The 26,350-nt window shown below is 39.5% G+C and overlaps 3 protein-coding genes across 4 annotated transcripts; 1 reads left to right on the forward strand and 2 right to left on the reverse strand.

Moving 5' to 3' along the window:
* The first annotated feature begins 895 nt into the window (after window positions 1-895).
* On the forward strand, window positions 896-4,536 carry LOC113135327 (interleukin-21 receptor). Its single transcript, XM_026315266.1, has 8 exons — window positions 896-1,296; window positions 2,295-2,424; window positions 2,564-2,763; window positions 2,858-3,015; window positions 3,212-3,389; window positions 3,544-3,649; window positions 3,755-3,833; window positions 3,908-4,536. Exons 1-8 carry the CDS (start codon window positions 1,176-1,178, stop codon window positions 4,328-4,330), a joined length of 1,395 nt encoding a protein of 464 aa, XP_026171051.1. The 5' UTR covers window positions 896-1,175; the 3' UTR covers window positions 4,331-4,536.
* ube2ib (ubiquitin-conjugating enzyme E2Ib) lies at window positions 2,933-10,109 on the reverse strand. Of its 2 annotated transcripts, none has more exons than XM_026315268.2 (7): window positions 9,953-10,109; window positions 8,513-8,591; window positions 8,307-8,390; window positions 7,880-7,952; window positions 6,674-6,783; window positions 5,767-5,846; window positions 2,933-2,990 (listed from the first exon to the last, which is right to left on the reverse strand). In XM_026315268.2, coding segments are annotated over exons 2-7 (414 nt in total). In that variant the 5' UTR covers window positions 8,579-8,591; window positions 9,953-10,109; the 3' UTR covers window positions 2,933-2,989. The 2 variants fall into 2 exon arrangements, with proteins under 2 accessions (XP_026171053.1, XP_026171052.1); XM_026315267.2 differs by lacking the exon at window positions 2,933-2,990 and adding an exon at window positions 4,624-5,415.
* Window positions 10,110-10,999: 890 nt separating this feature from the next.
* On the reverse strand, window positions 11,000-25,958 carry kctd5b (potassium channel tetramerization domain containing 5b). The gene is given in 7 exon segments (XM_026315554.1): window positions 11,000-13,973; window positions 16,206-16,331; window positions 18,827-18,922; window positions 19,025-19,116; window positions 19,329-19,437; window positions 25,633-25,901; window positions 25,904-25,958. Coding segments are annotated over 7 exon segments (777 nt in total). The 3' UTR covers window positions 11,000-13,943.
* Window positions 25,959-26,350: the final 392 nt, after the last annotated feature.

Here is a 26,350-nt window from a genome sequence, read left to right on the forward strand (position 1 = left end):
CACAAACACTAATGCTTCGGCTTGTATGTTCCAAAACTCTACATCAACAAAATCATGAACCTCAGAGGAAGACATGAAGTTCACTGTCAGCTCTTATCTTTTACAGAATCACTACAACACACAACCTACGTTCTGCTGAACGCCTATGTTCACTACACATTGCACAACACGCTTGTAGTTTGCACAGTAATTTATACAGTATATTCCAGTTTCCCTCCACTCAGAATTACCTACATGTTTCTCCTACATATTTTGACAAATCAGATGACATCAAATCACCTAAGTAGATCAGCATGAAGTGAGTTTTGGCAAAGTAGCCAAGTTAGGATGCACTCACATCTGCGATTTGTCTGCGTAAGACACTTCAATAAAACCTTAAACAGATGTGTTTGTTAAAGTGTCACATGGAATGACTGAGTTGAACCCCAGGGTTGGACTAGTGAAGTAATATTTTTATGTCAGCAACATGAACAATTTATTTGTTAAAATACTTTACAATGTGATATTTTGGACATTTGAATGGAATTTGTGGTTAGTCATATTTCAGACACATCTTTTTTGAATTTGTACTATGTAAGGAACCCGAATGCTTAATATACATTATTAGACTTCCTGGTCTGCGGATTTATTTTAGTTGGGTGATTAAAAATGACATGCAGTACATGTTGGTCTTTTTTGGGGGTGTGTGTGTCTGTCTGTCTGTCTGTCTGTCTGTCTGTCATTGAAGCCACAAAAATGAATCTTACAATCCAAAATGACATCTTCTAGCTTCAAGCCTTTTCAGTGGGTTACAGAAAGAGAAGAAGTGACCATCACAGCATTTAGATGTACCTTGGTTCACTATGATCACATCAGATCAGATCATTCAGCTTTATAAAGCAGTTAAAGCAACACTACTGTTCAACCAGTTGTTATAAAAAAAGACCAAACTCAGCCCACAGTATGAGAGGGGCTATTGTGGTGTGGTCTACATTTGACTAAACTCTTATCCCCTTTACACTACTTTCCTTTTACAACTGCTCTCTTAAAAAAGCACATCCTCTACCAGTGACATGTGAGTGATACCTATCAGGGCGAAAAGACTATCTGATACCTCCCTTGTCAGTCTTCAATAAACACCTTACAAGCGCTCAGAGGCAGCATAACTCAACTCGACACATTTCAGGACTAAGGTGATGTCTGGGCTGGCTGGTGCGATGGATTGGAGCTTTATGCCGTGGCTCAAGCTGGTGCTGCTGACTATGTTTCTGTCCATGTCTACTGGTATCATCTGCCTGCATGGAAACCCTACCACAGGTTAAGTGTCTGCCAGTACTTTCTGTTTTGAAAACTGAATTATGGCACCAACTGATGAGAGAGGCGTTCAGCTATGGTCTAGTTAACCTTAGACCTTTGAGGAGAAGGCTGACATGCAAATTTAGATGTTTGGGGGCCTTTAAATGTTGCTTTGTTTATTTTACAAAAGCAGTAGGGAGCCTGAGTAATCCTGATAATACTACAGAGGATGTCCAGGGCAGCTGAGACTTAGAGTGGACTGTTCATTAACCACAGAGCTGGTTTGAATTTTCCTCTATCAGCATTAGTGAGTGATTTAAAAGTGCATTGTTAAGCACTTCATCCTTTAAGGTAAAGAGGCGCTATGTGTGTGCAGTGCATCCATTCACCACTTTCACTTTATCTCCATATTCTTATATATAGATAAAACATTTTTATTGGTTTTGTAATTGAGTCTCCTGTCCAAACCAGCCCTTCCTAAAGTAACTTTAATAAAGGAAATGGAGTCCTTCTGTGCAAAAATGTAGAGTTCATCTAACGTGAGAACGCGGCTCCAGCAGTTGGAAAATCAAGTGCGTATTTTGCATTTTAGTTTTTAGCATTTGCATTTTTAGTTATTTGTGTTTTTGTTTAAATATTTGCTTCAGCTCCAACAGAAGCTTTTTTTTTTTTTTTTTAAAGAATGACGTCTGTAGATTCATTTCTTACATTGGCACTGCTTTAAGACACAAACACTTTGTAGCCAGTATTGACAGGAGAAACAATGACAGCAATCACATTCAGTGTACAAACAGTACTATGTACTCTGTAGTATTTTCTAAAGCCAAAGGTCAAAAAACGTCTATTATAGCATCTTGTCACTGAGCCTAAAGGATTAAAAATAATTAACATATTAACTATAAATAACTCAGTATTCTTTAGCCTCTGTGTGTGATTCGAGAACATTTGCTTTGGTTACAGTTATCACACATAGTGACACCTGGCAGTCAAAATAAAACACTGCTTCCTGTATTTTTTAGGTGCCCGCAATCTTCACTGTGTGACTGACTATCTGACCACCATTGACTGCTCCCTGAGCATCACACCATCGGAAAACTCCTCAGACAGAAACGGCTCTTACTTGCTCATTTTCACAAAACCATATCAAATGTGAGGGATTTTTTTCACTTGCGTATATTGATGACAAATAACCTTAAATGTGGTGGTGGTGGTGGTGGTGGTGGTGGTGGTGGTGATGATAATGATGATGATGTGTCTCATTGCCGCATCTCCTCTCCTCACCGTGCAGGACGACGTTTGTGTGTAAGCTGACAAACACCTCTGAGAATTTTGTCTGCTCTATCAAAACATCAGATTCAATGCCGGACGACGATTATTCTGAGACCTTTATTGATATAGATACATTTAAAGTCTCACTCTGTCCCAATCAAGAGGAAGGACAGGATAATTGTGAGGTGCTGGACCACAACTATGCCCCCGTTGAGAACAGTAAGCAAAAATAATGATTCTGATCTGTTCTATTAACCGTCATTATTGTGGTTTTGGTGCGTGATGTTTTGTCTGTAACGTGTATTCTCATCAGTTAAGCCAAACGCACCGTGCTGCCTCGCAGTTAGCCACAACTCAAGTCAACACCACTTCACCTGGAACAGCACCTATGAGCAATACAGTGCTTTCACCGAGCTAGACGACAACCTCAAGTATCAGCTTCTTTTCTACAAAAGAGGAGAGAAAGATAATGTAAGCTTTAATAATAAGTAGCCAAGAACAGGATTCGTTTACTACAATAATAAAGTCCCTAAAACTAGATTTTGACACAGGAGTCTTCTACCAAACAGACGCTAAAGATTAAATAATGATGAAGAACTGGTCCTAGTTGATATTGTATATAGGTAACTTGTTTGATGAAATGAAAATCACTCATCTTTTCTTCCAGGTGTTATCACATCTTATTAACACATACAGCACAAAGTATTCTGTGGATGATCAGAAATTGGAGCCAGGCACTAGGTATGCTGCCAAAGTGCGCTCCTGTCCAAATCTAGCTCTGTACAAGGGAGAGTGGAGTGACTGGTCCCCTGAGGTTCACTGGAAGACACTGTCGGCTATGAATGGTGAGCCCCATCCACAGCAGAGAGTAAAACTAATTTTACTGAAGTGCATCTTCATCTAGGAAGAACCCTGATGCAACTTTTCCTTTTGCATCTTAGTTAATTCGCTTTCACCCACAATTTTGCTACTAATTTCTTCCACTGTTTCTCTGCACAGCTCTCCCTTCAAACACAGTCATGTCTGAAGTGGGGAAGAAGGTGTTCATCCCGTTATGCGTGATGGTTACACTCACCCTGCTGTTGTGCTATGCCCCTGTTAAAAAGTAATTTTCTTTGCCTTTGATTCCACATCAAATCCAAAACCAGCAAATGCCATTTCCTACCACTGCTTTCTCAGAGTATTTTATGTAAATTCCACACACTTATAGGTGGAAGCAACGGGGCTTTATTCCAACTCCAGCACCATATTTCCACACACTGTACAGTGACTGCGAGGGGGATTTCAAGGTAATCCGTCACACAACATATTAGAAATGATCTCATGATATTGTCTCTAAGAACAACTACAATTGTGATTATAGAGCTGGGTGGTTAAACGAGAAAACACAGCAGGCACGCTGCAAGTGGAGGAAGTGCTCCGCATTGACACCGTGACTAAGTGTGCAGATGTCCAGGAGGAAGAGTGTGAGCCCCACTTTCACCACCAGGTAATGGAGAGCAGGGTATACAGCAACATAACTGACTCAGTCTGCGATACCTCTGTCCTGGGCCTCCCTTACAAAACACCTCCACCAACTCTGGGGAGCTCACCAAATAGTCTGACGTTCAGTTCTCAGCCAGGAAGCCCTGCTGAGGGAGACTCAGGGTGTTGGCTCTACAGTGACGGGTCCCTAGAGAAGGACCCTCCCTGGTACTGTAATGACTACTGCATCCTCAACTCCTTTCAGCAGTGCAGTCCTATCACCACAGAGCACCATGGGAGCTCAACAATACCTTTACCATAAGAAATGATCCGAATAGATGCCAGCACAGAATAAAATGATGCATTTGGCAACTAGAAAACTTCACAACCACTCTAAGGTGAAAATAGCTCCTGTAAATGCTTGTTTCCACAGCACAGCATTATGATAAGCAGAGAACAATACCAGTAGAATATATGTTATGTAGAGGATATAACTGCATAAACGTTTACTTGCATTGAATGTGTGAACTGTATAATCAATTTTTGACCGATGTGCTTATGAAATTTTAGCAGCCAAGATGAACTTGTATATTTTACTTAAATAAAATGCAAAAATTTTGTAGAAAGTTTTATTTACGCCAACACATACATGAACAAAGCACCATATAACCTTAAAGTCTGATACAGAAATAAGCCTACCTGCCTCAGTCATTGTGGCCATTTTTATTTATTCCATAGCAAACACTCTGAATAACAAAAAGACAGCCAAGGCAGCAGATTCTATCATATATTACAGCATGCTGAATAGAAAACCTGGGAAAGAGAATTAGACAGAGCCATCTAGAGACACTAGTGAGATACAACAGTATAAAAGTGCCATTCATTATACAGCAGTGAAATACTGACAATGAAATAAGCTAATTTTACATTTACATTTTACATAAATTTGTGGAAAATAAAAAGGGGGAAACAAAGGAATAGACCCTGTGAAAGAGCAAAATAAAACAGACATTTTCTTTCTTGAACATTGATGACAGCCATCTTGCATGGAGTTGATGAAAATGGTACCGAGCTGTGTCCCTTGCACCACATAAGACAATGTTTAAAAAGAAATGACCGGGGTGCTAAAGCACCCATCCCCTCCCAGCATTATGTGCCAACCGGCAATTAAGAACAAAAACGAATAGGTCAGAAGAGAGCGGATGGCAGAGAATGTGTGGAGTTTAAATAGAAGTCTTTAAGCAAGTCCTGATGTGAGAGGAGCACATTCATTGAGAGACTGAGCGGGGAGGTGATTCTTGTTAAACCCATTCCTTCTGCCACAGCGGAGTGAGTCTTCGCCCTTATGAGGGGGAGAATTTTTTGGCTTGTGCTCGAACTCTTTTTTCATATTCTACTCTGTTTTGGCTGGAAAGTTGTAAAACAAAGCAATTATCATGAAGGTCAAAGGTCGCTGAACATGCCTACACTTCAGTCACTATTTGTTATATGGCAGATTTTTCAGTTCAAGTAAATGTTTTAAGGTTTTTAAGAAGCCTCTCCTATTGATCTGCACATTCCTAACTTGTTTGCCTTAAACTGACCTCTTTAGGATCAAACTATATATATATATATTTACTTGAGCCACAGGGAAACAAAGTCACAGCAGGCAACAAACAACCCCGTGTGGAAACATGAACAATTATCACCTTTTGTTTGGCAATACAGTACAAATATGACTCCTTAGTTTTAAATTAAAGAGTTTTGTACTTTACTCACCAGTAGATTGTGTAAGCCTCTGCTTGGGCTGGATCCTGGATATTTGGCTCATTTAGGAGTTCCTGGATACCTAATAAGATCTGCAGGATTAATGGAACATGAGAGAAAATTATTTTATATTGGCAACTCATCTGTTTTGTATTTTTTTTATGAAGCTGCTTCAAACTGTTGATTAAAAAATATATATGGGTACGTGGCTTCGATAAGTTATAGTTCAAACTAAACAGCAGAAAATGTTCTAAACATTAACCACACTATCATCCAGTCTTTTTTCAAAAACTTTACCCTGGAAATAAAAAAAAAATTCTACATTATCATAAACACCAAAAAACAAAAACAAACTCATTTCTAATTGTATTAGTAATACTACAGTAATTATGTTAAATTATGTGATATTGCATGTATTAATCAAATTTAATTTAAATTTCAGTACCAAATGATAAAAAAAAATTCATTGAGTAACTTTTGCCACATTCTGTTTTGGTAATTTCGGCTCGTGCTCTGAATGACAACTCATTCAGCCTACACTGTAAGCAGAGCAAGTCGTGTGTGAGATATGTGGTATTTAAAAATCTGTGCAAGTGAAGATGGTGAAAGGAGAGCAGTAGCACTTACTCAGCAAAAAAAAAAAAAAAAAAAGTATAACCAATTCTATTTTCTGGAAACAGTCTGGACTTGAGGATCTGATGTGGATCAGAAACGTGCAAGATTTGATACATGGTAGTGTATTCATCACTCGGTTAAACAATAGGTCTTTTTAAAATCACCTGAAGGTGTTTCAATAATTGCAACAAGTCACTGAGTTACTGTGTTAAATAATGACCAAAATAATTCTGATTAGGATTTTTCCCATGAACAAGCAGCCCTATTGATAAAGCTCAGAAAAATAAATTAAGGCAATCCAAACCTGCTTTATTGTGATGGCTGGTCTCCAGTCCTTATCCTCCTCTAGAATAGATAGGCATACTGTGCCTGATGGATACACATTTGGATGGAAAAGTGGTGGCTCAAATTTACCTGAAAACACAATAAAATGTTATTTGAGAAGAAAAGTCCACAAATGTCACTGGGCTTTTACACATTGTTAACTAACTGCCATTGAAGAAAGCAGCTTCACACAAACAGGGCAGTGACAGTATTTTAATTAACACTCAGACACCCCCAGTAATACTGCTCAAGTCCCCTGCTGGTGAAGACACATTGTACATCACAGAGCCCTGACATTGCCCACTATGTTCCTGTGGGTAAGATGTTCAGTCTTCATCAGCTAAGTTGTCACAACTGGTTTGCTGCCATTTCTGTAGAAGTTCTACAGAAGCATTTCTGCTAAGCATTTAAGACTGCAATGATTTCAGGTAAAATGCTTCACAATGTTGTAAAATGTAGAGTGAAGAATGCAAATGTGAAAGCACCAACTATTTGATGGTGCCATTTAACATCCAAATCACCTTATGAACAATGGATGAATAAAATGACAATGGATGCTTACAAATGAATGACAATCGCATCCCCAGGCAAAATTTGAGATTAGCTCAAACAACTGAGCGTTTAGAAGACTAAAAGTTTTCAAACTAAAATAATGGTGTGGGAAAACATGTATGCCACTGCTGTAAAGGGGACGACACAGGACATCACAGCCAAGGTGTCAAGCAGGCCCAGCACTGCTCAGTTTTAGTAAGCAAGCTTCAACATCTGTATTTTGTGTGGCCATGTGCTGAGTGAATGACTGGATGTCTTATTTGGCCGTTAGTTTCTGGATACACTGGCAGCTCTACCACCTCTGTAGTGACCGAATTAGGGAACTCAGAGGCTCTTGACTTCATCCACGCCAAAATGGCTGGTCTTCATTAAATGTGATTGTGAGCTAAAGATCAAAACAAGATAGACAGCTACTCTTGCCTGCTTCAGGATATAACCTATGTCTGGTGTCACAAAAAGTCTTTGAAGAAAGTTGTACCGTAGTGTGAACTTCATTTTACATGCAATACTAGACGAAGCACATTTCTCTGGAGTGTTCATTCAGTCAATCTACTGACTGAATAACGCATACAAAGGAAGGGTTACTGTGTGTAGTAATAGTTCCATTGACAATGAACAGGGGTCAGTAACTCACATTTTGGAGGTGAAGAAGGATAGTCATCCTTGAACAACATGCGCAGTTTGAAAAGGCCTCCTTCCCACGGAGTCTGAGGACACACAGTCATTAAATTATTAACAGAGGGTCAGGTCAGATTCAAACACTTCTGTAGAAAAAAGGACCACTGGACCCTTATTGCCTATTTAATTTTGAAAACAGGTGTACTTTAAAAATGTTATCACGCACCCTTGTTGCTAAACATTACTTATGCAGACAGAGTAAGAAAGGCAACACAACCTTACAGCTGTATTGTGTAATAGAACTTCATTTAAAAAAAACAAAAAACACATGGACGTCTGCTACAGAAACATCCCCGCCCTATCAGGCTCTCAGTTTCTGATTAAGCATTGTTTTTATACAGAGGCAAGGATGCTTTGGAAACAAACACACTGAAATATATTACCCCCTTCTTCCCAGGAATAGCACATTCCCAATTCATGAGATTCATGGTCCCATCTGGATTTTTTGTTGGTACAGCAACAAATCCCTGGAAAATTAAATGTGGACATTGCAAACAGTTATGACATTACTGTTTATTAAAGGGCTGAACACTAATGATTTCATTCACTCCAATTCCAGAGCAGGTGATCCTTCAAAGACACTACTCACAAAAGGATGATCCTTCCGCCATGCTTTGCGCTCCTGGGCAAGCCGGCTCAATGCAATGCCTGACATGATGTGTGGACTCCTGTAATGGAAGAGAGCTCCAGGTCAATCAAAAATGAACCACCGATCAAACATAAAACACTATAAAAGAAAGAGATGCAGTGATTTGATGCTTTTCTCTGCTTTGTGTAATAAACATCTCTGGGTTTCAGACAAAGGTATTAAAAAAAAAAAAAAAAAAAAAAAAAAAAAACGGCACACTGAGCTTCAGGATTGGGATTTCAAACAATTACCAGAAAAAAAAAAAGATAAACTGATAGGAAAAGCCAATGCTATGGCCCCACAATCGGTATACTGTAATGTTCAACTAAATTTCTGCACACCCTTGCTTGAGAGGTTTGCACACACAAGTGGTTTTTACTTTTCTACACGACTGATTTTTTTTTTATCCACACAAATTAATCAATTAAACGCCAGCCTTCAGATCCAGGTGTGATAGCTCGTTAGCCTTAAACCCATTACACAAACTACTCACTGAGCATCATTAGTTTGCCGGACTGGCCTCACTTCCACTAACTTTTGGACACCCACTCTGATGTTGCCCGTGCGCGTCAGTGCTAACTGTGCGCTCCGTATATTGACACCTATGGCAGCGACGTTTTGGAGGTAATGATAATGAGGCGGCGTTAAAGAAATAAAACGATACTAAAAACAACTAGAAAATATTGACGCACATGCGAGCAGCTCTGTTGTAACGTCGCTGTATTCAGTGGCCAGCTCAAGTCGTAATGCCAACTGGTTTTCATGAAACCAAACAACTAAATAACCAACACGCCTGGGAAGCTAAGTGAGCTATTAGCCAAGTTAGCCAGTGGTGATAACATGTCCATAAAAAACGCTTTTCTTACTCTTTAAACGCCTGTTTTGAAACTACGCGAGGTCCAGAAACGAACAGCATTAACATTTTATTTGCTTCATGTTTGTTGAGCTTCAAACTTCATACTACAAACGCCCAAGAACTCAGTCTCAAAGGTATCTGAACAGCAAGCTAACCGGTTAGCTTCTCAAGCTAACTCATGTGCGCCAGAATCGAGCTAACGTAACATCCCCAACTAGCGCTGGCGCAGTTAGCGTCCGACACGGCCTGATGCAGCACAAAAATGCGCAATTGCACTTGATTTGTACATCCTTTTAGAATGGAAAAAAAAGTGATCACCGCCTTTCTTCTAACGCTGAATAATATCCACTCTGGGTTCGCTAACAGGGATGTGAAATATTGTACAAGGATAAACTATATCATAAAGAACAGGGACAAAGAACGCCAGGGCTAAAGGCGCACATTTGTGCATTACCAAACTAGCGAAAATGGCGCAAACTGCAGCGGGTAAAATATCATAATACACGACAATATTAGCATGTTCCCTAATGAAGGTCTGTCCCTACCTTTCTGTATGGCTGCACTGGCTCTGGTAAATTAGCGAAATGAACTAATCGTGCTCGAATCCCGTTAAACCTTGTAAAGTTTCCCTCCCGAAAAAAACCACCCGCTCCGACACAAGCCGCCAGACACAGAAACAGCGAAGCGAAACTGTCATCCGTCGTTCACTTCCGTCTTCGCTTAAATACCCTCGAAGGGTCAGACTGAGCGATGATCTTTGACGGGTCTGGGTTTCTGAGTGTTGCTTCGTAACTTTCCTGGGTGCAACTGAAACATTCATCGGGTTAGTTGTCTATTACTTTAGATTTTATCTGAGCAGCACAGAACTTGCTAATACAGCCCGGAGTATTTACCTTCAAGCTAATAGCGAATCAGGCTTTGCGGTTGTTGCTTTTCGCTCATACACCGTGCGGCTGTTTACGTTACCTGTTCAGAAAGTGGAGCAAGAAAAGGCCACATTTTTAAAGTATATGATACTACATTGGGTTTACTATTCAATAATTTATCAATATGAAATAAAACAGTCTTTCTCATATTTCAGACATCACGAAGGCGCAAGATGACCCATTCAAGCAAGCACAAACAGATTTCTCTCTTTACTTCTGTGACATCTTTGGCTAACCTAAAGACCACTAACCCAGTCGACTATGTTTGGCACATTAAATGATGCTATTTGTACAACTATATTTACGAATTGAGATTAAACTGGAATGAATGTTTTGGCTATAAGACACATATTATCCAGTACTAATCTACAAATCTCCTGTAAAACTCGGAATAAAAACTTTTAAACCAGGCATTTTTCCGGACACCTATACCACTGCGACTTTTGAGAAACGACACAAGAGGTCGCTCTTTATAAAAAAATAGGATTTGTTGTCACGATTTGTCCGATCCTACTGTCTACATGCTTAAAGGCTTCTGTGTGATGTCTGATATTATTATGGATATCATCCAATGTTTCCATTTTATTCAAACATTAAATAAGCCTTAAAAATTATGTTGAATTGTCATGGGTGAAATACTCTGAAAAATAAAAGTACACACACACGTGAATGACAACATTTTTATTGGATTTACCTTATGCAAGACCATACAGCGCTACCCCTTAACCCCATACTTTGTTTTACATGTTTAACATTTGCATAAGATGGATATAGAAGTGATTGGTGTAATGATATGAGAACCTTATTCATTGATGTAATTAAGATTGAGGAAAAATGACATTCATTCCCTCTGATTATAAGTATGATCATATAAATCATGCATTACAGTGGTCTGTGGCTTCTGACTTGAATGCAAAACAAACTGGGCACTTAAAAGTATTAGGCTACAGATTTGATAAGTTTGTCTATCACATCAAATGATTATCAATGCCAAATGGTCAACCAGACAAGCTGTGAAGGTAAAGGTGTTAAATGTAACATACCTACTAAAGAACAATTCAGACCAGAAATAAAGGAGGTAACAACTGAACCAACCACATCAAACACAAAAACAATCTCCTTATAAGAGAAGTTTCATCCCAACTAAAAGTGATAATCTCTTCCATCAGAGAGGGCAGAAAACAAGATTGTCTGCAACGCTCAAGCATAGGCTTTCACAAATGGATGGAGCATCTTAGATGTCTGTGTGAAGATAAGTTCACATGGAGTGGGGAGTGCTAGTTGCCAGTGGTGCAGTCACACAAGTCAGATATGTTAACATGTGTGAGGGAGTGCAAGACAGTACATAACTGGAAGGCTTCAGAATACTATAGCAAATGTAAACATAGCCTAGCTCTGGCAGGAAATCCAGTACACTTTGAAACTTTGCAGATGTCAAATTTTGCACTTTAAAAGCCCTTGTGTGTATGTGTATATATATTTTATATATTTGTGAATATCAATATTAAAAACATGCATCCATACTTTATTCCCCAACAATATAAAAATTGTTTTAGTCAAGTGTATATGTGTACATGTGAGTATATGGAGGTTTTGTGTGTCGTTAACAAGTATATATGTACAAAGTGTGCCAGCATGAAGAAATGTTAGCTCATCCCTGACACTAAGTTCAATGTGTACAATACACATAAGACATTGGATTTTGGTCATTGGGAAAAAAAGGCAACACTAAACGATTATTTGTGAATGAAATATCCAACCTATCAAAAACCACACATCAAACCTGAAAACAACTTTCTATAAAAAAAGTGTTCTAAAATGCATATATTTACATTAACAACATTACAGGCTGTAAGCAATGTGCACAGTGTTGTTTTCCCACTGTAGTGCTTGTAATGCTGTGTACGAAATCTACAAACTTCAAAATGCTTAGAAGAATCTATCACACTGCAGGAAAAAAATACTTTTTTTTTTTTTTTTTTTAAATGTAACAGTCAACTTCATAGCCAGCCAAGTATAGCTTTGTTATTGGTTCATCAAAACATGTTCCAGGCATGTTCTCAACAAAAAAAAACAACAAACAAACAAACAAAAAAAAAAGAAACGCATTATTTAGCATCAGCTGTCTCAATCCAAACTAAGAGATCTCTAAAGTCCTGTACAAACAATGCAAAACAGAAGTTAACATTGTCAACATTCTCATTTTTAAAGATCCAGTATAAACAACTTCCATTTGAAGCTGTGTTTTCTATACAGTGTACAAAACGTGCAGTTTCAAGAGTTTAAATATTAATATTGGATTATTTACATCAAACAAAATCCCCTGGATATGAACAGAAGGTCCTTCACCAACTCTTTCAAACAGTTCCTGCCTACAGACCTGAAACACCACAAATATTTCCCCTCAAAATATCTTAAACAAGATTTTCCCCTCACACATACAAAATAAACCAGTTAAGGAAAACACATAAGTTGGTGGGAAAAGAAAAAAAAGATGCCATTGTCTCAGTGTTTCTCCTGACAGGAAACAGGACATCGTTGGAGGACACGGATGTTGGGGAAAAAAGAAATTAAAAAAAATATATATATTATCACTGTTATAAACAATTCATTCCTGAAACAACTTTGATTTTTCTGGCAGTTAACTTCAGATTTATGAACATGAAGATGTCTCAAACAAACTAAACGTTTAGAAAAATGTCTGACTGAATAAACCTGATATAAATCTGAACATTTAAAACATTTAGAGAGCAACATTTTGGTTCCTTGCAGAAGCTTCAGAAACATTAGGAATGAACATTTATGGTTAAATCTGTTCTCAACAGTTCCCAGTTTTATCCTTAATTGTACAGATAGGGGGTGGTCCTGAAAATAGTATTTAATGACTGCACACAATGACCATATGAGGAATTGGGTGACAGTGATCAACTGCATAATGCCCCTTTACTGCTCCAGTCAATCATGGTGAGTAAAAAGTAAAAGTAAAATGCTTCCACATCTTTCCACAGTAAAATGTTTAGTTGAAACTCTCATGATCACAAATCACAGTTCAACTGTTTCAAACTTTTGAAATATTCCAAATTGTTTTGGGGTTGTGTTTGAATTTAATAGCCCAACTCTTTAACATGCACTAAAATGCACAATTCCCTTCTTAACATCTCTAAACAGTGACTGAGTTTTATACTTTTGTGTTGTAAAGACCATACTGATCCCCTACCAGACCCTTAAGTTGGCAGGTTTAAGAATTAACTCAATAGATGACCCTGAGTGAATCCTTGGCCTCATATGATGACGGCCATATTTTGTAGCATAACATTTGATTATTACAATTTCTTACTTTCAGTTCGGAAAAAAAACAAAACAAAACAAAAAAAAAAACCTAAAAAACAAAAACTTGCCGCTGATTCAAAAAAGGTCCAGTTTAAATGTACAGGCACAAATTCTCCATAAACAGACTTATTTACATCAAGGAATAAAATAGAGGGAAAACACAAAATAAATGCACCCACCCCCCCCCCCCCACCTTTAAATCTCCATTGTGCCCAGCGTTCTTCAACAAAGATGATATGTTTGCATCATAACACCTGGAGCTCATAATACTGAGTTCTCTTCACATCCGGGATCCTCTTTCCTGAAGAATCTGCAGAGACAAACATACATACAACATGTTCTGAAAATCATTCTGCACTCGCTCTGTATGGGGATGAGCCCTTTCAGTAGCAACACTTTTTTTTTTTTTTTAAGCTCTTAATCCTGCCACTGTGCATACTTTCCCCTCAGTCATATATTTACTCCACATGCTGGCTGAATCAAACCCACTGAAAGAGGTAAGGAAAGAGTGAGGAATAAAAAATATTGTGCTACAAACTATGCAGGAGGTGGTTAAAGAGCAGGTTCTGACTGAGATCACAAAGCAGCAAACCCACGTTGATAAAGCGAACTACAGCACCCTGAGTGATTCTGCGATCCATCCACTGGCTATAAACTTCTGAAGAGATTTAAAGCAAAATTCAGGTCTGAGAACTGCATTTTAATTTTATTCGAGCTTTCCATGTTAAATATAGCACACTGTCAAACTAAAAGCACATTTTTTCCTTCAATTATTAGTTCTTCACTACAGTTACTATGCATCTTCTCTCTCTTTTGGGACTTTGTGGCTGTCAGAAACAATTTAAAAGAGAATCTCAGGAATTTTCCCCAGGCTTTGTAACCTAATTTAGTATAGTATAAGTGAGAAAAAGCTAAAAAAGTGTAACTGAAAAGTATAAAGGATTGCTTTAGTTAACAACGTGCATCTTTACTGAGAGAGCTGTTTAGTTTCCTAATGTATGTTTGGCATATGTTTGTATGTTTCCTATATATGCAAATGACAACTACAACTGCTACTACTTTTTACAATGAAATGGACAGAGTACCATACCCCTCCACTCCCTTCACAAGGTCCTTGAATGAGGGACAAGGAGTCAAACTGCAGCAGCTCATGACTCAGCATGTCCCCTCCTTAACCAAAGCTGCAACAATAATTACAAGGGTCTTATTTACACTACTGAAACAAATGGAGCTTTTTTCACTTGGTTTCAAAGAGAGATTCAAATGCAAAGGTGCACTCAACCAATAATCAGCAGGAACCATCAGGTTTTTGATCTAGCTTTGGCTTGTAGGCTCAGAAGGTGAAAGATTTCCAACCAGGATCCAGTCACTTTATTCTGGCACAAGTATCTTTTAGGTTTCAGTAGTGTAAAAGGCATCAATAAGGGAAAGGAAAAAAAGGACAAAACTAGGGAGGTGTGGTGGAGGGATACGAGCAGTTGAGCGCTCACCAGTGAGTTACAAGTGCTCAACACTAATCAGAGTCATTCATTTCATAATCCGTCTCTTCGTCCTCGCTCTGAGCAACATGCAGCATGCAGACAGCACAGAAGAAGACAAGAAAGGCATGTTGTAAAATAATGGAAATGAATGGAGATGTAAAACTTTGGAAAGAACAAGGAAAGATAAAAAGTGATGGGTTGTGCTCAGAGGGGACTAATATTCACAACCATGTTTAGTGTCTATGCAAAACACAAAGGCAGAAAACACTGAAAAAGATATACACATTACCCAAAGGCACCTTTTGACCAAGCTCAATTTGTTAGACTGAGAAATCTGACTTTTAATCTTGTAGTGTACAGAAATCCCAATCAGTGCAGTGCCCCTGGAAACAAAGTCTATTCTTCCTCTGCATTTGCTTGAAAGATACAGTAGCAGTGATCAATTTTTCTATTAAAATAAACAGCGGCATGAATGCAGGTGTAACGGTGTGTTCCTTCATGTGTAGTTGTCTTCAAGGAATGGGGCCCCCCCACAGGGATATGCTGATGGGACTTTGAATTCCTCAGGGTGTGCCTTCTGCTTCGCTCCCAAAACCCTTGTACCAACTAATCAGCAGACCTGCGCTCTCCTAATACCCCTAGCGTGAATTACACCGTTTAGGGTTTTTTTTTTTTGTCCAGATCAACTTTAAACTCTGGACTTACTCCAGTGTGTTAAATATAACATTTGTGCTGCCCTGTAATCAACATCTAAATGAAAAGGTGTGCTGTTTCTGCCTGAATCTACAGAGGAAAGCAAAGTTCAAAAAAAAAAAAAAATTAATGCTGCTTTGCTTTTCTTTATCATCTTTCTTTTTCCACATGTAGTTATAAAAGCTACTGAAGCACTGAATATTCACAATGTTCCCCTTCATAGAGGTTTCTCATCAATAAACTAGAGGTGCTCTTAGTCCCCTGGTGGCGTGCTCATAAATGCAGTGCATTTAAAACATCCTGCACAGGCCATCATTCACAGATGTTTGCTATGGATGGATTTTCAAGAGGCCTTTCAACACACTTACCTTAGCCTTCTCACTGGGCTCGCTGTTTGTCCCATATGATTGATTGTGCAGTTCCTTGGAGACTACGCACAGGAACTCGGCTTGGTCTTCGTTTCCATAATTGTAAGAGGAGCCTATGCTGACAAGCTGGTGAGACACGAGAGCAGAGCACAGAGGAGGGATTAGACTTGGACACAAGAGCAGAGGGGGTTAAAAAAAAAAAAAAAAAAATGTTTGAGGTTGACAAAAGGAGCACAAGAGTCTTTACAGGTTTGTGCAACCTAAACTTAAGGTTTCTAAGTGTAAATGACATTTTGGACCAAACAGGACAAGTTTTACTAATTAGACATAACCCAAAACAGTAAATAGAGATCAAAAGAAAGTTAAGGTTTTTTTTTCCACAATTGATTTGCATTTTTTTTGCTTTTAGTCAATAGATTGCACAATACCATGATAGAAGAGAACATAGGGAACCTCTCAATCACTTTAAACCAGAAAGGCAAAAGGAGGAGACATGTTAGAGTTAATTACTAAATTAAAGTGCTTTGAGTATTTTGAGTCAGTTATTTAAAAAACTCTATTCAAACTGAATATTTAGAACTTGCAGACATATCAGCATGGAAATAAAGTGCTGGCTAAGACTGAAGGGCAAACACTGGGTTTCAGAAACAAGGTAATTGTAATAAAAGAAACGGCACAAAGATACCACAGAGAGAAAAAGAAGATCAGCAAACAGTGCAGGGACTCAACCACGGGAAGCAAACATGCTGGTTGAAAAAAAAAAAAAAAAAAAAAAAAAAAATCAATGGGAAATGGTGGATTTGCCTTGATATGATGATGCTTGTTAAACTAAAGCTTTGAAAAAACTATTATCTCCTACACAGCAGATAAACAATCAAACGATTCAGCTCCATTTTTTAGCTCTAGGACTTGACATTGGGCTCTTCATGTTACCATGATGCAGATGGCATGTGTAGGATTTTCTCCATTGTTTCCATTTTCAAACCACTTGCAATCAATAGAACAACAAATTCACTGAGATGAACTGAATGAATAACAAGCCTTTTGTCGTCGTATTTCATTGTATGCACCTGCTACGGACATTACATTGAGCTGGGGGCAACCAAAATTCAACCAAATGAAAGCAGAGACACTTTTACCTTCTAACATCAGATCATGCCAGAAAAGAAGAGGATTGGGGTCGGAAAATGACACCTTCAAATACATCTGAAAAATGACTTGTACTATCTGTTCCCAGTCAGATCAGTCAAAATAAAAGACAGGACAAGGATACACACAAGGGGACCAGACCCTTTTTGGATCCTTATGAACTGCATGTACACCTTGAAAACATGAGAACAACTAAATAAATAAAACAGCATTTTCTGCTCCTGTGTGTGTGTGTGTGTGTGTGTACTGCAGGTTACATGTATACTGTCTGTACCCAGGTGTGCATGTTCAGACATGTATTGCCTCATTAGCCACTGCTGCCAGAGACTTGTTATGCGAGCTCTCTTACATTGGGTATTAAAAAATAAATGAATAAAACAATCCCTGCTAGCTAACAGGGGTTTCACTTGCTTAAGAATTAACATAAACAACATTGTAATTGCAAAATCTCCAGCAGCGCAAACACCTTAATAACTAATGCTGTATCTGAAGTATTTAAGGTAGGAGTAGGTCATTAAAGCTCATCCTCCTGAGGTGGCGACCGAGCTTAAGGCTTTGCATAAGGAGTGTTTCTAGGAGTTTCCCATCTGACCTGTGTAAGGAGATTAGTGAGGGTTCAGCTCTGATGGGAGATCCGGTGATCCCTTGTCTCAGAGACTCATTCACACATAGCACACACCTCCAACACTCAATCATGTGGTTTTACATTAGAAAAAACAAGCCTTTGGCAGTTTTCAACTAAACACAAACTGTGTGTCATGTTAACCTGAAACTAAACCTCACTCTTAATATGTTTTATTTCCTGCTAGAAAGATTAAATAACATTTTCAACGCTAAACAACCAGTACTCTCTTGCAGCACAGCCCCCAAAATAGCCAAGTGGCTACATCAAAGCAAAACACAACAAGCTGATGACAAGCTTACAAATTGTGAACGCTGAGTGGACAACAATAATAAAAAAGATGAAATAAAATCACAGACAAAAAAGGTGTCATGTTCTCTCAAGTAGTGAGCAAGCAATAGAAAAGAACACTGAAAAGAGTCAACTCAAAAAATAACCAACAGCTGTGTGTCTACTTGGGACAAACAATGGCCAATGGGGTGTGTAGAGACAACATGAGGACCATGCAGTGACCAGCCCGTGGACAGAAATTTGTGGGACACACCTCTCCGCTGTTGTTTGGCAAAGCAGACTCCTCTCCCTTCACCTCCCTTGACACAATCAGCAGAAACTCTGACTGGTGGGCCCGCCCGTAACCTATACTGACAAGCTGCAACAACCAATCAGAGCACAGAAGGGATGCCCGGATCATGTATGCGGACATTGAGAAAGATGTGATTTGCTGTTTGGTTTTTTTTTTTGCCATTTCCAGTATTGAGGATTGGACTTTCTAGGTCAATGTGAGCACAGCGGGTTGGGTGAAGCACATGAAAGGAGGAATGCTGCGGTCATTACGCTGGAAGAGATTTACCTGTTCAAATTTCCAGCCATCAGACATGGTGGACACCATCTGTGTCAGCTCTTCCTCCTGGCACTGCAGCACCCGGTACACATGCTTGACCGGGACCTGAAAGGATGAACCAACACATGACGGAGGCAGGAAGGACAGGGAGAAATAACATAGTTCACAATACGATGTCATTCACAGAAAAACCTAAACTTCAAATACCTGTGATGTTTTGCAGTCACGTTCCCTGATCTTGTCCTTGATGAGCTTTATTAATGATGTGATGTTGTAGAATTCGGCTTCTTCTAACACACCTTGAAGTAAAAATAAATAATTCAGTTTTTCAGGCAGGCACATCCTGCTAATACAAATAAGATCTGATTTAGCTGTAAATAATGTGATCGACTTTAGGTCTAAACTAGAAATTTTTTTTTCCCCCAGTGTATTTCATGTGTTATGAAATATGTGCAGGTATTATTTGGAAAATATGATTTAACGTTCATCTCATACTCCAAAAAGAGATTACCTTCCTCTGCCAAATCCCTGTTAAGCACCAGTTTGCCATGCCTCAAGTAGTTAAGCACTGGCCCGAAGTACGTGGGGTCTCTGTCTATGAGATAGGCACCTGTTTCATCCTGAAAAGCAAAAAGAAAAAAGGAGTGGTTAATGAAATAACACTGCATTCAGTTTGAAGCAACAGTTGAACATTTTTCTTTATGTCAGGTCAAAACCACACTGGTGTAATTGTTTCCATGAATTTTCTAAAATGTCGCTGTTCCTTTTAAAAGTGACACTTGATGAGCAGGAGAGTAACCTTAAGCAAAATGTATTTTGAGGTCATGAGACTGTGCATCCGTGAACACGGCTTAAGGGATGAGAATTACGAGGTCAGCTCATGTGCTGATAATCTCTACAGGATTTTAGACATGCGCACACAGAATCACGCATGTACAGCAGCTTTGGGATATCACTTCGCTACTCCCACAGGCCTTGGGTTTGATCCTGATTCCTTCACAACCACTGAGTATTCCCCTATTTCTGTAAGCGCTGTGATTAGACCATCTTTGTCTCATGGGGAAACAGGAGGCTGAAACAATTAGAGCAGAACAGAAAAAGATTTGGAACTGCAGGCTGAATCCACCAAGGGGACCAGGAGAAAGCACCTTCACTTAACAACCGACAATCCCCCTGGTCTGTTACATAGTTGGCTTTAGAAATGATATGGAAGTTAGTCTGAATAGCTGTCCAGCTACTGCAGCTGCTATCGGTTTAATATTAGAAATTGTTTATCACAGTGTGACATTTTGTCACTCAAATGCACATGACAGCATGCATGACATTAAGTGAAATACTCAACAGGAAAGGCCTTAAGCAAATTTGGTGCTAATCCTCAAATGCTACAGGGTGTTTGATTTGTCATCAGTCAAGTATATGGTTTAAGGATAAATCTTATGTCACAAATCAGCAGCATTACTGGTCTGTGCAACTTCTGAAATATATTTACCTAAGCGCACAGCAATACTGTCATACGCTGAAGGCCAGGAGCAAACTCATACAGCCAGGTCTTCACTGACAAACACGTACACATTCATAGTTAGCTCCACTCAAAACCTATTAATCTTTCCAATAATGAGAAAAGGTCCCAGTGCGTTTTCTTTCGTAATGAAGCTCTGAACCCTCCTGGCTGCTTGACCTCCTTTTCAGGGCAAAAAATATCCCACCGGAACCCAGTGGAGCTCTATTCCTGTCTGTACGCCCTGCGTCAGTTCCTTACATTTCCATAGTCACTGTCGCTTAAGCACAAACACAGGTGGGCCTGCATGGAGGAAATATACAAGGCCAAAGCTGCACAAGTCACCCTATTAAAACCCACACTCTACATGACAGGGAACTTTTCATATAGAAGATTACACTTCTATTCTTCACCTGTATTTATTCTTCTAAGCATTTCTAAAGCTGTCACACACTGACAATTTTTTGTTCATACCAAATGGCCAGTGGTTATCAGAAAACCTCATGTCACTTGTTTAGTACGACATTATGTTTTCTGTCTGAATACATATTTCAAAGACTAGTAGCTTTACCAGCAGCAGAGCAATATTCGTTCTTCACAACTTCCAAATCTACTCGATCCATAGACATTTTTCACAGCAGGCACTGTGACCTGCCATAGCAGGAAAAACAGGAGCGGAAGGAATAACATTAACAACAGCTGGATTATTGTGTTTGACAAGTCAAAATGTCTGCTTTGACAAAAGGTCTATTCAGCTCCTGTTTCACTGCACAGTTTTACCCCTGGACATGTGCAGCACCACTGCAAATGGCTCTGCACGGGACCACTGCTCTAACAAGAAAATAGTGAGAGCCAGATGGAAATTATCCCTATTCTTTACTTTACTTTAAAAAAAAAAAAAAATTAAAATAATTCTGTTGCTAAGTTTGATATACATATGATACAAAAGTTGCCAACACAAACCCCCCCCATTTTTTAAAATTGTTATATTTCTGTGGGTGTGAGTATTACCATGTCTGGTTCTAAAGTGTTTTGATGGGAGTGAAAAGCAGTCCAAACAACATGAGTATAACTGCTTTTCTTGGAAGACATTTTTATATGTTACAGTAGGAAAAACACTGTAAACAAAATTAATTACAGCTGATTTCCATTTAGCGCTTTGGTTTCTGGGTTCCTGGTACTGTGCATGTTGGCTCACACTGGGACACCTGAATAACAGCACCATTGTTAGTGCTATTAGTAACACCTGTGCTCATCCTGCTGTGGTAATATGTAATAAGTCAGAATGTCTGCTTTGGGAAAAGGGCAATTGTGGTATACAAATAAACTATTGTATACTAAAACTATGCCATAAAACTTGCTCTAATCAAACATGAAAAAGGTATCAAGTTCTGTAAACCAGCCCCCTGGTCATCCATATGTCTGTGGGGGACAAGGAGTGACCTAATTCAGAGAAAGATTATTAAGGGGGCTCTTATGTGGACCTATGTACACAAAGGGGACAGTGTTTTTAATTAAAAACAAAAGGCTCTGTCTCTGGGGGCCCAGGCTGGGAAGCACTGGGCAACAAACAGAGGGGTGGGGACAGTGAAGGAAGAGGAGGAGGGATGGAGACAGGCAGGAACACAGGCCAACTGAAGAGAACTAGTAAGAAATGCAGCCTGAGAAGCTCAACATTTGTGTAATACTGTCAAGGTTTTGAAGAGTAACATCATAGGTCTACCTGGACACTAAAAGGCAACAACCACCTTTCTTGACAGACATTAAATCTTCACTGACACCCTATAGATGTTTTGTAAAAACGCTAGACCTACAATGGACAAAAAAAAAAAAAACCAAAAAACTATTAAACCAAGGAGACTGGTTTAAAAAAAAAAAAAACTGACAAGTGTCAACAACCGCCTACAGTAACTACTAAATATAGGCCAGTTCACTGTTGGTCAGGCATACTACATTATATTTTGTGGCTAGGCCTTGCAAAAATATTCAAACTGTAAAGCTTTTCCGTACACAGAAAGATCTAAACAAAACTGGAGTGCAACTGAAGACAACTTAAAATCTAGGTAAACAAAAGTCAATTTGAAGGGTGGGCCTCACAGCAGAGGGAAGTGTAGTGTATTAACCTTATCATTCTTCACCAACACACAATATACAGGAAATACCATGGTGGCCCAGCCCTGAAGCGTATGATGTCCAAAAAGCTTTTTGCGGACACATTAAGCCATTTTTTCAGTTGACCCAATTAACAAAACATAGCATCCAACACCATTCACACCATGGAACCATTTAAGACATATTCACTGCAAAATCCCAGCCTCTCGCATAATGGGAGACATGGACATGACACGCAACATGACAAAAACAATTATGGAAACACCACTGCATGAAGGGATTCCCATTTACCATACAACGAAAAGAATGGAGGCAAACACGGCTTGGCCTTCACTGCAGCTGAGCTGAGTACAAGCCCTCTGCAAAAACAGCACTAAAAGATGTTGCAGTAGATCTTCAGAGTCACATGACCATAGCTACTTAGCCAAGTGGAAGTCTGATCCTTGTAGAGTAGGAGTCAGAAGTCCCTCTGGAGTACACGCAGTAATGGCATAGTCATCTACTGCTTCATCTTTTAAATAATACACAATCACATGAGGGCCACATTTTATCAACTTATCTCCTATTTCAAAATATTCATCACTGTCATTTGAATGAATATTTGGCCTTTCACCAAAGATGGGAGTAACTTTCCTTTCTACCGTTTTCAGCTCTGCGAGACAATACCATTCATGTGTTTTGCAAAACAATTTAGGGTGGAGTGGCATTACACACTAAATGAACAGCTCCTGTTGAAACCTGGAGCTGTCTCTAGGCAGAAAGAGAAATGTGAATTGCAGTAAAATAAAAAGCTCCAAATGAAACACTGGTCCTACTGAGGACTGAAATTCTGTGCATAGTCCAGTAACAATTAAAGATGCCTGACTTTTATGGATTTTTAGATCGATATAGACTTTAAAATCAGCTGTGAGTCCTGTGAGTCAGTGCATGAAAATAAAGCAGGAGGAGATGATATCGCTTAAATATTTACGTTGCTTCCCACAGTGTGCTCAGGCATGACACAGAACCTGAATCCGGCACTAAATCCGGCCATATTTCTCTCACACACGCCACAGAGAGAACTGCAGTGTGCAGCAAATGGATATGACTATGAAAAGAATAAGATGTTGAAGGAACAAGAATCTTTTGTGATGGGGTGCTTAAAAAATTCATGCCATTCTCAAAGCTAGAAAGCTGGGTCTCTGCTTGAGTGGCAGTGAGCTGAGAAGTCTGAGAGCAGAAGTCTGCCCAGAAAGATAGATTCTCTCTGATGTGCATCTTTCAGCTTATTGACTGACCAGCTGGCAATTTTGAGAGCAATACTTGCTTATGATCCTGCAGCATGAATTAGTCACTAAAGCCCAACAAACCTAATAAGACTGATATCATACTAACATAATCGTAATGGGTGTTAGTATCATTATGGGATAAACACTTTAGGAAGATAACTTATAAATACAACGCTGCTGTGGCTGTGCATGTGACGGCACTTCCGCCACTTTCTCCCTGGTCTGCCACAGTGTGCAAAACAGGCTCCAGTCAACAACATGAATAATGCAGTTCTCCTCAAGAGTCCTGCTGAAGCACGTCAGGCTGCGTGACTGAGAAGTGAACCACACATTTCCTTGGCTGAGAAACACAACACTGCATTTGCCCATAAACAGAGCTCCTTACTGATATGTCACTCTGCTGGACTTCTCATTCACATACAGGGTATTCTATATAGTTTGAGACACTGCAGGAAGTGAAATAATATCTAATAATATCCCACTCTTCAGACTGACACCAGTAATGGCTTGAGAGCCTGATACACTGTTAAGACAAGGGCTTGAGATGGACCGATCCTTACTTATGGGAGGATAAATTGACAAAAAAAAAAAAAGCAAGCTGGTTATTTGGAGATTAAAATATTTGCATGAAAACACAAGATGAGCCATGGTTTTAGCTTAGCATAAAGGCAGACGTGTGAAGATTAAAATATGCAAGTAGATAGAAAACAATGAATGGGGAAGTAAAATGAAGAATAAATAAACAAGCATATTACATGCATGCAGACACTAATAATGCGTTTGACAGTGCTGGAGGGGATCTTATAGTGTGCACACACAGCTATTAAAAGTGGCAGATGAACAAACAGAGAGAACCCCGCTTCTGGGGCACTGAGGCCATTCAGGGAGATGAGTGACTTCATCCCAGGCTCTCAGCTGTCAGCAGCACCTCACCCCACTTGGCAATGACTTATGTACTCATTAGGGGAGACTCACCACCAGCATAGAGGCTGATTACTGCGGAGCAAACAGAACCAAGAAACAGACTGACCTCAAGAGAGAAGTGGGTAAAAAACACAAACTGATCAAGCAAAGTCTTAGGAGGGTAGGTAATTTGGCACCTCTTGAATACAGGACTAATGGATGGCCCAGGGAAGATCTATAGTGTATCAAATAGCACACCATTATTATATACATTTCATTTTCATAGTTTCAAAATGCATACTACAGCAAAACTAAAAAAGACTTCATACAATATTCTGCATTTATTTTTACTTGAAGAGAAAGAAGATAAACCACCCAGGTCCAATTTAATCTCAGTGTAGACTGGGTTCTATGTTATTATAGCTTATATCAGGTTATATTGTCTACGTCGAGGTTCGTAGTCTAAAGGAAACCGTTTTGTCACTATTGTGTAGGTTGAGAGAGAAATTAGTCTGGTTTCACCTACTAAATGAGGTTTCACATCTCAGAGGGTGCAAAGCAGTGTATCGGCCTTAGGGAAAGTTTCCAACCACGATGGCGACTTGCCATTTACACACATAAATGTATAAAAAAAGTGTTAGCATAAAGCACTACACTTATTTCGCCAGAGGCTGACATTTTTAAGGACACGCTTCGGTAAGAGGAGAGCCTGGTAGTTATCTGATCTCAAAGATGAAAAAGAGCGGACACAAGCTAGCAGGGAGATCCTGTGTCATGTGGTGACTGTCGGAATCTAGCTAGCTTAGCGGGCTAACGCTAGCTAGCTACCCAAATTGAGTTAGCGCTAACGGTAAGTATTGGACTAACACTAATTTCCACTGCGGGTCCAACTAATACTAATAGCAAGAGCAGCCGTCAGTCATCGCATTAAGCTGTATTTACAGTAAACAAACAGAAGCAAATTTAGGGAAAATAAAATGAAGTTAACCAAGTACGCTCCTAACTACGGTGCTAAGTAGCTTAGCATTTACTACCTTGTCGGAGTCGAGCTCGGGGTCAGCTTGGCTCAGTCTGTACAGAAATGATTTGGGATCTCGACAAAGCGTCTGTCTCGTTGTTAAAAAATATGTCCCCCCGACATTTAGTCGAATCCACTTCGATGCCCCGACGCCGGCTGAAAGATATCTCTCCGCCGGCGAAGTGGCCAAACATCTCCGGTGGACGGAGCCGCTCGTCTCGGAGATATTCTCTGCCATCCCGCTCCTCGTCTCCTCCACCCTGGCCTCAGCTCTTCTCTGCGCCGCTGACGGGAAATATCTGAGCTGCAGCCACTACCGTTCACTTTGAGTCCACGACTCATGCAAAGCAGGCAGTCGGCTCCTCGGCCACTCCTACCAACCCGATCCACTGGCACAGACTCTTGCATAAATTATTGCAGAGAAAGGGGCCTCCCCAGCTCAATATGAAGCAACGACCTAGTGACAGTGAGAGTCTGGAAATGTCATAGCATGTGGAAAACTCAAATGATTATCATAGGAGTTAGGATGACAAGCACTCTATTCATAGTTTGAGTACAGTATGTCATTGTTATACATAAAAGTGTTTTAATATTTCTCCTGTGTTGCATTAAAGTCATTCTCACCACACAAACTCGAAAATAATGAGCTGGTATTTTATTTATATGCTGCAAAATGTGAAGGAACATTGCCCCTGAAGGCTGCTGCTGCTTTCACTGTCATGATGGTGGATGTG

The sequence above is a fragment of the Mastacembelus armatus genome, chromosome 19 (genome assembly GCF_900324485.2).
Source record: "Mastacembelus armatus chromosome 19, fMasArm1.2, whole genome shotgun sequence".
NCBI lineage: Eukaryota > Metazoa > Chordata > Actinopteri > Synbranchiformes > Mastacembelidae > Mastacembelus > Mastacembelus armatus.